The 13,019-nt window shown below is 48.8% G+C and overlaps 1 protein-coding gene across 1 annotated transcript in view; it reads right to left on the bottom strand.

The window, feature by feature from the left end:
- Window positions 1-1,283: 1,283 nt before the first annotated feature.
- GPC4 (glypican 4) overlaps window positions 1,284-13,019 on the bottom strand; it is a 101,811-nt gene continuing 90,075 nt past the window's right edge. Inside the window, exons 4-9 of the mRNA XM_088028921.1 lie at window positions 8,315-8,480; window positions 3,504-3,634; window positions 3,212-3,358; window positions 2,310-2,446; window positions 1,596-1,771; window positions 1,284-1,486 (exon numbers count right to left, since the gene is read on the bottom strand). Coding sequence (XP_087885047.1) covers window positions 1,284-1,486; window positions 1,596-1,771; window positions 2,310-2,446; window positions 3,212-3,358; window positions 3,504-3,634; window positions 8,315-8,480 — 960 coding nt within the window. The remainder of the gene's footprint in view (window positions 1,487-1,595; window positions 1,772-2,309; window positions 2,447-3,211; window positions 3,359-3,503; window positions 3,635-8,314; window positions 8,481-13,019) is intronic.

Below are 13,019 nucleotides of genomic sequence, written 5' to 3'. Positions count from 1 at the left end.
CAGATCCCCGCCCCCCCCAGGCGGACTTCTTGGCTGATAGGGTAGCACATGGCTGTGAACCACAGCAAGCCCTTTGCCTTTCTGATCAGAGGGGCCCCAGGCAAGACGACTCAAGTAGGACACTTTAGCAATCTTGTTTTACAAAAACTGGGATCCAAAACCAAATGCAAAGGCGGAAACTTTGCTGGAGGAGTGTGGACAGCTATGTGGTGAGCCCAGACTGTACCCTGGTTCTGGCTAGCCCCCAGACAGTTCTCTATTCTATATGGTGGGGTGTGAAATCTGGTATGCTGTAACAAGGGGGACCAAATGAACTTCTTGGGCACTTATTTCTGCCATCGGGATAGGAATTCAAAGCAGGTCAGTGTGGACATGAAGACCAGCACACAGCGGCTAGCTAACCTGCCTGGTAAGACAGAAAAAGACAAAAACCCACCCCCAAACTAAGTGTGAACGTGTGATAACTTAGACACCCTGAATGCCTTCTTCTAAATGGGCGCCGCTCTAAGTATAAGTGGGTTCGAGAAATGGACCTGTGACCTTAGTTTCTGTGATTCAATTCATCCAAGACGGGTATAATCTGCAGTCTCTTCCAGTCCCTGGCTATCAGTGAAGTAGAGCTGCCTTCTTGTATCGATGCCTGAACCCAACCTACCAAGTGGCTCAGAAGCCCCCCTGTGCCTTCACCTTCTGTCCTAACTTAAGAAGAAGAAGAAACAAAATCACATCCGCTCCTCTCCAGATAAGGCAACTAAAACAACAGGGATAAATGGAAATTTTACTGCTTGTTGGGCTTTTTCTTTTAATAAGATAACATGATAAATAAAACCTGCTTCTGTACAGCTATTTAATATTTCAGAAATACGTACATGTTACATGCCAAGAAAGGACCCTGGTTTTCTTGTAAGAAACAAGGTAAGATCATAATTGAAGGGGAAAAAAAAAAACCCACAAACAAAAAGAAAAAAAACAAAACAAACAAGAGTGATAAAATCACAAATGCACAACTAACTACAGTTCTGTACCTACACTGTCAGCCACGTTTAACATGATTCGGGGGGGGCGGGGGGGCGCCAGGAACCGCCTTTATACATCCAAGTCCCTCCCCCCCCCCGCAAAACTGAATGAAAACACAAAGTCAGCATTTTTTTTAAACCAGTGGCCACATAGTAAAAACTGTACATCGTTGTCCATTCATTTAAAAAGCAAAGTCACTAGGATGGTATAAAAGTGATAACCGGTGCCTTTTTAACTTTGTGAAGAAAACTTTCTAAGATTCAGAATTATCTCCACTCTCTCTGCATGACCAGGAGCAAGATGCAGAAGGCAGCCAGGAGGGAGGGCCGTGCCCGCACGAGGCCACCGGCGCTGCCGGCCTGATCGTTGGCGCTCTTCCCGGAGGGCTCAGTGGCGTTGTGCTCCAACTCCGAGGGGCACTGCTGGTACTCGCAACCGCTACCGCTTCCCTCTCCACTGCTCTCATCACCTATTAAAAAAAAAAAAGAAAAAAGAAATGGAAGAGAGATTTCATCCCGCCCGTTCTCGTCACACGGCGTACGAGAGCAATGTGTAAGTTTCCAACCACAAATGCTTACTGATGTCAAAGAAGTCCACATCGTTCCCATTGTAAGCATTCTTCATTTTACTGGTCATAACCCGGAGAGCCATGATCTGGCGAAGGATCAGGATGTCCGGTTTGCTGGTGTCCACCTGGACCTCCGGATTGTTGCCCTGGTTGGCTAAGCCGTTTCCCGTCACTGCGAACAGGTATCTGAAATGAGAAATGACTCCGCTAAGAGGGTCGGTAAAGCTCAGAGTGGCCGAAGGTCAGAGAATCCTGCCGTGATCCTGGCAGTCCCGCTGAGTGCAATTCCGGGGCAAGTTCTCCCATTTCTTGTTTCTCCGCTTCGCCGGGCACCTTTTGGAACGCTACCCCTTTTACGGAGGTTGCTGGGTCAGAGTCAAGGGCCGATACAGTGGGGCCTTAGCAAAGTTACTTGGGTGTGGAGGGCAGTGACACACGGTATCAGCCAAGAAGGGAGCGAGGCCTTGGGGGAACTGCAGCTTCAGGAGGGCCAGGCCGGTGGGCCGAGGAGCACAGGCATCAAATCCTGCAAAGACGGGGCTGCCGGGTGCCTTCCCAAGGCTTGCGGGACAAAGCCCGTGCCTTAGAACGTCTAGAAGCCATCCACGCTGTTGCTACCTACCGTCCGGTGCTTTGTGATGCCTCCCTCGAGTGACTACTGAGCAACCCCCATGTGACCCCCCGGGGGGCAGGCGGGAAGGGGGCCCGCCTGCCCGCGCCTCACCTGCTCTTGCCCTTCCCGTCCCAGCAGTCGTCCTCGTTCCCGTTCCCGGCGGCCATCCTCCCATCGCTGCACACGTTGCTGGGCAGAGAGGACCAGAACTTCTTGGCCTGTTTCAGCTTCTCCTTGACATCAGTAACCTCATTAGCAGGGCCGGGGGCGGGGGGGGAGGGAGGGGGAAGAAAGACCTCTGTAAAAACACACAACTGCCTACAGATGTGTCTTTTGATCATTTCTAAAGTAGCTCCAGAGCGCTATGCGATTCATTTTCAACTTGAGTCACAAGACAAAAATGCATATCAAATTTATACGGAAAAGAACAAACTCGCTCAAATGAACTAACGGTTGGAACGCAGGCCCCGAAGGAGTGGCCCCGATCCACCGGCCACTCTCCCTCTGTATTTACAGCTACCACCTGAGGCCCACCGGCCTCCGGGCCCCGTGGGTACAAGGAGAAGCCACCGTCTCCTCCCGCGAGGCTTTCCTCCTCCGGCTGCTGTGTCTATACCGCCTTGCCACGGCACCCCCTCTGGCCACGGCGCGTGAAGCTCGCTGCCGAGGGGAAAGCGGCTCGCTTCCAACCCCCCGCCCCCCGCCCCGGCGCTTCCTATTCATCCCCTTTGCTAGTGAAGCCCCGCTGAACGAGGAGGAGTCTCATCGCTCTGTGCTCCCTATAATAGGCACAGTGATGCGCTCACAGGAGATGCGTCGTGTTTCCTGACGACGTACGAACTTTATGAGCTAGAAAATGAGAGGCAGATTTATGGACATCCACATGCAATCTGCTTGGAAAGTTTCACCTGAAAGACCCGCACTTGAAAGCCTTCCAACGGAAAATGCATTCGGAGCAACTGTTTTCGGTTCTTTGTCATTAAATGCGGCCGTTCCTGCGCCAAAGTGCTCACCAGTCGGTCCAAACTCGTGCCAGCTGCCGTGGTCGGGCGTTCCTCGGGGTGATACGGTCTGAAGCGGGCACTGAAAGCCCCCTCGGAGATGGATCGGGAAATCCGGCCGGCCGGGAGGGGTTTGGGGGGTCCACATCCCTGGAAGACCTGCATTAAAGCGAACACAGTCCCATTAGGGAAGCTGGGTCCCAAGCCCTGACGGAGGGGGCAGGGGGAGGTGGGAAGATGGGGAGATGGGCGGTGGGGGAGGGAGGGCTCTGCTGCTCCTTGCCAGTTATCCTGCCTTCATTACCTTCTGAGACACTTGCACACTATTCTCCTGCATATTCATTATAGCATCGGAAATCTTCACATCGATGGGATCCATGACCGATTCGATGTTGAAAGGACCCTCGAGCCTCTCCGCCACCATCAGCATCGCATCTAATAGGACGTTTGGAGAAAAAACAATACAGCAGGAAAAAGTAAACCGTTAGTTCAGCCTTGGGTCATCAGTCTGATTACCTTACTGCCTTTGTTTCCGGTGCGGGGTAGGGAAGAAGGCATGCGTCATAATCAATTCATGTTTTTACGTCTGTTTCTATTACACAGGCTGCATTTAGTCCCCGTGTATTGCTAGCTCTCTAAAGTGTGAAATGGCCAGGTGAATGCTTTATTCCACAGCAAGGAAACCCAATCGGGAACGTTCTATTATACTGATTATTCATTCCTCGTGTGTCGGTGGCTGTCAATGTAAGGCTCCGAGCTAGCTCCTGCTGACAAACCTAAGGTTGGGGGCAGAACAGCATGCCACTTCTCCCAGTGACTTTCTAGGATCTTTTCATTTAGGTTCCATTTACAAGACTCAAAAACATAAATCCGTTAAAATCCTGGCATATCATTTCCTTTCTTTCATTTTTTAAATGAAACCCTTTCAGCAACTTGAGCGCACAGTTGGAAAGTACAAATGACAGTGTTCCTAGGAATTCTAATGACTTTTCAAATAATGCAAATTTGAAAGATGTAATTTTGTATTAAGATAAACTTCCCATTTCAAACACAAGGGCCTCAAGTTAAAGCAAAACATGTGCCTCTTTTCATTCGGGTAAAAAGACAACACAAGACACAGTACACAAAAAGCCTGCGCTCACAGTGTGAGTCTTCACGGATTACTCTGCGAATCACCTTGGCCTTCTGGAGGAGTCTAGAATGTTTTAGTACACATCGCATCTCTTAAACAAAAATATGCGGTACTTGTTTTTCTGCCGTAGGTGTTTGTGGGGGTTGTGAGGCTTAGTGTTTTTGCCTGATTATCCTGGTCAAAATTGGAGGAAACTGGCAATGAGGAAAGGCTGCTGCCCTCCTGACAAGCACTGAACTCTTCAGCTTGTTTGCTCTCCTTTCCACTCTGGTGCTTAAGGCCCGGCAGGGAAAGGGTCGTTAGGCCCACGTTATCTACAGCCTCCAGGTAGGCCAAGGACAGCTCCCCAGCAAGGAGGGCTAGTTTCCAGAAGACTATAGGCCCTTCTCTGAGAAGACTGCAGGCCACCACCATCTTCTACCTCAGCTTTCTGGTGCAAAGGAGTTTGGGCATCAGCCTGTCAATGAAACCCAATCTGCTCATCAACCTTTCACCTTCCACCTAGAAGAGACGCAACACAACATTTGAAGGCATGGGGGTCATTTCTCTAAGCTGCAATTCCAATGTCACAAACCACAAATAGATTTCCGTGAAATGCACTTTTTTTTTTTTAAATAAAGTTTCAGATTGCATTGTGGTAAGCACCAATAAAGTGACGCTTCCAGCCTCTAAGTAAAGACTGCCAGCATGAATATAGCATTGTACTAGAGGGGGAAAAATGCTTTTGATGTGCTAGCAAAAGGAGACTTTTGTAAACAAGTGGAGCACAACGTCAATGTGTTCATCATTGTCAAAGCATCAGGGCTGCCACGTACAGAAAGCACATTCTTTGTAGAAGAAGTCGCTTGCTCCAAATAAAAATATTATGAATAGACAGATAATCAACATCCAAAATGCAGAGGTTTAAACAAGAAAAAAAAAGAAAAGAAAAGAAAACAGAGCATTTTGAAACTACTCATTCCCCTAGTGGCGAGGAAAGGCTGGATCACTAATGTGTTTGTGAAAGGCTCAAAGGAAACATAAACCCGATTCTTCTGGCTGTTTGGCGTCTTTGTCAACTCTGGGAATGGAGGGAAGCCGGGCCTTTGTTGGGGCCGGTGCCATGGCGTCCTGCGCGGGGCGGCTGAGGAATGCGCAGAGCGGCCTCCCGCCCCTGGGGGGAGTCCTGGTTGGCTCTCAACGAGGCCCTTCCCTAGAAGCAGCCAGCCCCGAGGGAGATCCAAAGATGGTGGCTGTGGGGTTGTTTTTCTTCTGGTGGGTCTAGGCTAAAGGTCTCTCATTTCCAGGATATCTGACGGGTCACTGCCTCCTCCCAGCAGCCCCGACACCCCGACACCCCAACACAAAAGTCCTGCGACCTGAGTAAGGTTGGCGTCAGGTGAATGTTCAGGCAACCACAGTACGTGATGGAAAACAAGGTGCCACCAAGCAGAATGTATGGCTCTCTAGAAACTGTTTTGGGGGTGGCAGTGGGGAGTATTTGGTCGACCTTTTGAGGCAACCTCTTACAAAACCAAGTCCAGGGTGTTTCAACTGTTTGGATCCATCTGGATCAAGGCTGACGACAATTCGAGAGAGGGGGGGAAAAGGAGGCCATGGCAGCAAGAAGGCAGATGTGGAAAACTTAGCTTGAGTCTCTTCAAGGGCCTGGTCCAACCTCGGGCTCTCAGCGCTCAGGCTATGGGCACTGGGTCACCCCCACCCAGCCACAGAGCATCCCTCCCTCGCACCAGGCAAAGAGAATCCTTTTGCACTATGCCACCAATAATCACAAACCCCCATCTTCAGCCTCTCGACCCACCGGGAAAGCAAAAGGCAGTTTCCCGACTTAACCCCAAGATCTGATTTAAAGAAGTGGGGGGGAAAAGCTCTTCGCCGTTCATTAACTGCAGTCATTTAAAGGGGTAAGAAAAATTCTTTGCAAAGAAAAAAAAAAAAGGAACTTCGAGCAGAGGCATGTAAATTGGGACTGAATTCTATAACCACAGAGCAAATTAAACCCTCGTGAAAATTCATAAAAAAGCACTGGGGATTAACAATGTCTATTACTCCTGGCCTGTTAGATCAGTTTATGGGACATAAAGAATAAAATACCCATTAAAAATTAAGTTTAGATACAATTATATACCTCATCCCTCCAAAAAGGATCATTTCAAAAACTGAAGAAAATGGATTGGGAAATCCGATCAATTTCCACTTGGGTTTAATTTTGTTTCTTGAAAGAGAGCAAATGTAGGTTTTAAAACTCTCAACAAGAACAACAGCAACTCACTCCTCCTTGCTTTAGAGTACCTGCTTGAAAACATTAATTAAGCAGGCCACAGTGTGGTTTTGATTTGATGTGGAGCTGCAAACTCTTCAGAAAATTATGAAAAAAAAAAGCGCACAAGAGAATTTGTATCTTAATACAATGAGTTACCGTTTCTGCCAGATATGTTCGAATAAGATAACAGCGCGAGGGACACGGCCCTCTGCACCTTACTCTTGATCGATCCATAGAAAAGTTGGCAAAACTCGAGGGCTGTCACCCTACACTAATAGTGCAGTCTGTGCTGTACAGTGAATTCTCCTTTGCCCGGAGAACGAGTACATTAGATGCTATAAAATAAAAAGGCTAACCAACATTTACAAAAATGAATTTAGCAGAAGCGAACTGCAAATTTGGCATGTGGGTGTGGGGGTGAGGGTAAGACTGAAAAAAGAGCAAAAACATCAACTTCAGATCTGGAAATGCCACTAGCTTTTCTTTCCCGGGGGAAATATTTTAAAGCAACAATTTCTCCCATGGCTTCCTTCTGGGCACAATGGGCCTCCGCTGCCCCTGCCTTCCCTTTCACGGGACTCGGCTCTCCTGTGTGTAGATTTTCTCGGGTCTTCTCGCTTTGAGCTATTTAGGCTACAATTGTGCTGAAGTGCTTAATATTCACATCTTTTTTTATTCCTGTGTCAGTGTTCTCAAGAATCTGTTGGAGCCAATTTAGTGATGCATTTTCAAACAGAGTTAATATGGTAATTAGCTCTCACGCAGACTAAAAAGCCTTCTCTCCAACTCCAATCCCCCGCCCCAAAGGTGCCAGCAAATTGCATACATGTTCCCATGATGTGAACAAGTGAAAAACAGGTGCTTCTAAAGCCACTTATGTTCTGCAATTACACAAACCTGACGGGGATGGGGGAAGAGCGGAGTCTGTTTTGTGAGCCATTAGCGCGCGCGCATGCATGCGTGCGTGTGTGTGCGCGCGTGTGCAAGGTGCCACTAGCATGGGGGACCAGGAGCTTCCGTACCAGTCATGGAGGTTTCAGGACTAAGGTGTGCATGAAGGGCACATCAACGAAGTCAATGGCCGGACATTTAAATGATCCTTAACTTGTCCTTTCCCACTGATGCTGATGACTCCTCTCGGAAAGTGGGTACCCCACTCACATTGCTGTCTGGATTCTGGGTGCCAGGGACCTGTGACAATGCTTACCTCTAAGATGACTAGAGCAAAAGGGCCTCCGTGCTCACCGGAGCAGTCGGTTACTGTTAAATTCTCTATAGAAAGAGAACCCCTAAAGTCCCTCCAATCCGGTTTCACTTGATTCAAATACCCAACGGGCATCCGGCCGGTGTGTGGAAGTCTCGGTCACAGTGTGACAGACAACGATTTCAAAGCTCAGTCAGTGATGGCCGTACTCCAGCATTTACAGGGACACAGCCTATGATGTGTAAACTAAAACGGACCTTGTGGGGTGGAAGTGCCAAGAAGTCATATTCTCCTTATGACAACTTGCAATTCACCGTGTCTGAGGTCTTCCGTAACGCCACCCACTTGTTCAAGGAACATTTACTTGTAGACCGGTGTGAACTTTGAGTATAGTGGGAACCCTGGCCAACAAGAAATAAGAAACAGGAGAACTTCCACGGACGATAATTACGATATTCCCTGTGGCCGGAAGCTGAGCATTCTCCGGCGACACAAACCCCTGCCTCGCTCACTCACCTATGAAATTGTTCCATTCAAACTCGAGATCCCCTTGGTTGGCCAGACAGCCTCTCATGATGTTCGAGCAGTAGTTGTAACACGGCTTCACACTCACGAGCCCCTGGCAGTGGGAGCAGTAAAGCATCTTCAGCAAGGCCTCGGCACACTGCGCTGTGGGACTGACCTAGTTTGGGAGAAGACAAAGACAACGTGGGGCAGTGATAACACAGACATTCCAAGTGCATCCAGTTGACCTTGAAGGTTTGGCCATGAATTCAACTTAAGAATGAGTTGTGATGGATCACACTGAGCAGGCCTGGCCTGCTGCTTCTAGAGGAAGATTAGATAAAAGGAAGAAGGTGGGTGGGTGGGGGTCGAGGCAAGAACACCACTTGACCGTAAATAACCCAGGTGCACATACTTCCCACCCTGTAGACTCCCATGCTTCCTCCATCCCGCTCCCTGCCCCCCCCACACACACACACTCTCACTCGTTTTATGTGGCTCAATTGTTCCAAAGTCCTCGTACACACACAGTTCCAGGATCGGCCAGGAGACACAGGAGTAGAGATGACCTTCTCCTGCCCACCGTGCATGGCCTGCTGTGGCCTCTACCATCACTGGGTCTGCCTCGGACACTTAGCCCCCCATCGAGGTGTAGTGGGGTACCTAGTGTGTACTCCCTTCTGTGCCAGGAGCTGTGCTGAAGGCCAAACTCAATGTATCCTACAGGCAAGAATGTGAATACATTTAAACCTGGGGTGAGGTGAAGGCCTTCCAAGGCCTGGGAACAGTAAAGCAGAGCGCCCAGGGAACACTCGATGGAAGACAGGAGACTTCGGTTACACTGGGGAGAAAGGGTTGGATTTAATTGGCCCACTGAAGGGAGAACACCCCCACCAGGGAGAACGCCGGGTGCCTGGGGTTGAGGAATTGTGGGAAAGACGGCTGGCTGGCTGCCCAGGAAGGAGCGTGTGCGTAGCCAGAACTGAAAGGCACGTGAAGACCAGGCAGAAACAGATACCATTTGGCAGGCCACGGGGGGCTATGAAAAGTTCACGAGGAAGGGAAGCAGCAAGGATAAACGTGGTACTGGCTGTCCTCGGTGGAGAAATGAGGCGTTGTGTCCTCTTTCCGCTTCTCCAGCGACAGTGTCTTAGGCACACAAGAGCGGGTGCCACCTGCCCTGCATCTTCATCAATGCTTAGAAAGGATCATGGCCAGCCATCACTCATGGGCAGCTAACCCAAGGTTTCTGTCTTCTTGTTCTCTCTGCCCCGCCCTCTGCTTTCCGAGTCGCTATCAGAGGATTAGTGTGTTCCCCTCTGTCAGTACCCAACCAGTGTTCTGAGCAAACTTTCCAAGATACCGGGGCAGGGAACAGATGCTGGGATGCACTTCACCTGCTCCGGAGTGTGACTGTGGAGACCGCTTATCAACAGTAGCCTTAGGAACAGGAACGAGGGATTAGAACTGTCAGGAGGAAAACTTAACACCCCTGGGCTCCTATCTGATGTACACACACACCCCACCTCTTATCCCCACCAGGACTCTGGCCTCCAACAAGCTGGTTATTGTGTATGTCGAAGTCAACAGCCCCTCCCAAGAATTAGGATCTGCCGCAGTTTTAACCGAGCCCAGATTAGTCCTTTTCACTGTGCTTTAATGGGCAGTGAAATCTTGGCTACCCACTATCCTGGGGGGATGGCCAGTCTGGAGGGCTAGATTTTCTGGATAGCTAAAAGTCCATTCTTTTAAAGTCACCGATAGTTAGGACTTCAAGACCTGTCTACCCCACCCCCTCACTTTACAGGTGAGCACGCAAGCCTGGAGAGAGGAGGTGGCTGGAGAATCCCAGGATCACATTAGTCAGAGCTGGAACGGGCCTCAGAGGTCACATCGTCCGGCTCTCGCATTTAAGAGACAAGAAAAGCAAGGCCACACAGATGAACTGACTTGCTGATGTGGTGCCCCCGCTACATTGGATTCGAGCACTGCACCTTATCAAACATTGCCCAGAGAGCTCCCGGTTCCTGGCCTTCTCCAACACGGGCCATGGACCCTCATCTTAGGCACACTTGTTGTTTTCCTCTGTATTGCTATAGTTCGGCTCCAGGTTGATGATACCCCTAACTGGCTGTATTGCAGAGAGGCGAAGGGTTAGTACGCAAATGCCTATGAGAAATCGGATTACAGCCTGTGGCATTTGTTAAATATTATGCTTCAGCGGAAACCATGCCCTACTACGGAAACATGTACAAAGCTCAAGTGTCAACAAATAGTTACTGAGCACCTATCTCGTGTTGGGGATTATTCTGGAATGTACTTGTGATTAGGTAGCAAGTAGGAATCTCTGTATTAGAGTAGGGAAACTGTTCTCAAAAGCACAAACACATTCCAAAATGGTATGGGCCTTTAGGAAATAAGCCAAAATCTAAAACACAACAGATCTATTTGACAAACTTTCCCCCCCGCCCCAAAAAAGACCCTTCCATTTGTTTTCTTAACTCTCTCCAAGGTCCGCTCCATTCTTTGTTCCATCGTAGGTCAAATCTGTGATGCAGCAGACCTGGTCTACTACACAGGGAGATGTCAGCTCCAGTTTTAAAGACTGGGACCGAACAAAATGACACGGAGTTTTATTAAAGGAAGATTATGAGGCTGGGTTTGGCTGACTTTTTCCACTTCGTTCTCTGGCTAAGTACTGGCTCATGCTCTACACGTGACTGGTTGTCTAACTACTAAAAAGGATCACCACGAACTCAGCTATAACATGCTATGGAAATACTAAATACCAGAACCGAGAAGAGAGATGGCCAAGTTCTAAGAAAACCACGATGGGCAAGGACATGAGCAATACCCAGGCTGTAGAAAATCAAACGCAGTCTTTGTGGTCTCAGGACCACTACTGAGACCGCTACGCGCAACGTCACATTATTCAGACTTGGGAAACAAAACCCCTGCGTGGGGATGAGGCCCTGGGACAGAGAAGGAGGAGGGGCAGAGGGAGAGAGAGAAGCGGGCTCCCCCTCTGAGCAGGGAGCCTGCCACGGGGCTCTATCCCAGGACCCCAAGATCATGACCCGAACTGAAGGCAGACACTTAACTAACTGAGCCACCCAGGCGCCCCTAGAGAAGGGTTTTAACACAGTCAGGGAACGGAAAGAAACAGGCGTCCCCTGCAATGCTCAGCCCCCCAGAGGAAGTACCAATAACGTGACCGTCCCCCAGGCCTTCGGTCCCCACTCTCACAGACCCAACCAAGCTCAGGATGGTGAACCCAGGGTGCCAAGGCCCACTTCTCCGTTTTGGCTCTGGAGTACCCAGTGGAGAAACAAAATGGTTGACTAGCTTTTGGAATTTTCAGGGGCTTTATTTATTTTGAATACAAATTCAAGTTCAGGGGCGCCTGGCTGGCTCAGGCAGTTGAGCGTCTGCCTTCAGCTCAGGCCACGATCCCGGGGTCCTGGGATCGAACCCCATGTCAGGCTCCCTGCTCAGCGGGAACTCTGCTTCTCCCTCTGCCTCTCTCCCCACTCGTGTGCAAGTGCTCTCTTTCTCAAATAAAAATCTTTAAAAAAAATTTTTTTAAAAATTCAAGTTCATTCACATTCTACTCCCTCATAATCCTCAAAATCAATTGCTTCTTGAGTCCCTAAATAACTTACTTACTAAAGTACATTTACGTGGGGACCCAAGTCCAAGTGGCAGATCCTGCCCCGTGGGGATTAACACAAGGGGCAACTATACTCCAAGGTTGTCTTTTAATCCTCAATTCTATACTGATGCTCTGTGGCATGACATACCACTTAAAATGTTCAACATAATTGCTCCTTTGGGTCACAGCTCTTGACTAACATTTGAGGTCTTCCTTTTGTTTAGAAGGGTCTGTTGAGCCCCGATGCTGGAATCCTTGGGGCACAGGAGTGGGGGGGTTACGATTGCTTTGATAAAAGGCACATTTTTCAAACCTCTCTTAGAGATTAGTTCTTTCTCAAAATGACATTTAGAAGCAGAGGAGGGAAAACTGTCCACTCCTCCCTTCCCCCTTTGAAGCACTAACACAAAGAATGGATCAATGGTCTCAGGAAAAAATGCTTATTTAGCTTCTGTGGTTTCATGATCATGCAGGGTCTTGATGTCAAAACCGAAGAGAAGAATATTCTGTTCTATGTCAGAATTACCTGTCTACTGATAGCTTTTAATGGATTTTATTGATATATAAGATACAGTTACAAGGTACTTACTATGTGCCAGGTTCTCTTCTACTTTGCATGTATTAAACTCATTTTAAGCCTCCCCATGATCATATGAGGCATATTATCAATTCATTTCACACGTGCAAAAGCAGAGGTCAAAAGAGATGAAGGGACTCAGACAAGATCTTCGAGGGAATGGCCAAGATTTGAAAGTGGGAATTTTGGTTCTAGAGCAGGTACACTCAACTTCCTCGATGTGTATCAGAATGGCTTCTTTTGAGGAACAGAACAGTAAAAGAAACTTGAGGGGAGCACAGGAAGCTTGGTCCTTTCCCCACAGCGCCCCAGACCTAGCACAGGGGATCCACACACAGCAAACGCTCAGCGATGAGGCTGGATGGTTTTCTGGTGAGAATTTGCGGTTTTCAAGTGTAGTGACCAAATGAAACCATTTTTTACGTTGGAGGGCAAGTTAGGATTCATCCATGTGGTGGATGTGCTTGACTAGACCCTTCGATGAAATG

Source organism: Eumetopias jubatus, unplaced genomic scaffold (genome assembly GCF_037043125.1).
Source record: "Eumetopias jubatus isolate StellerSeaLion01/CBP00866 unplaced genomic scaffold, mEumJub1_p1.0 scaffold_11, whole genome shotgun sequence".
In the NCBI taxonomy this organism is placed as follows: domain Eukaryota; kingdom Metazoa; phylum Chordata; class Mammalia; order Carnivora; family Otariidae; genus Eumetopias; species Eumetopias jubatus.
Note: the sequence above shows the minus strand (reverse complement) of the source record. Positions and strands in the feature narration are given on the sequence as shown.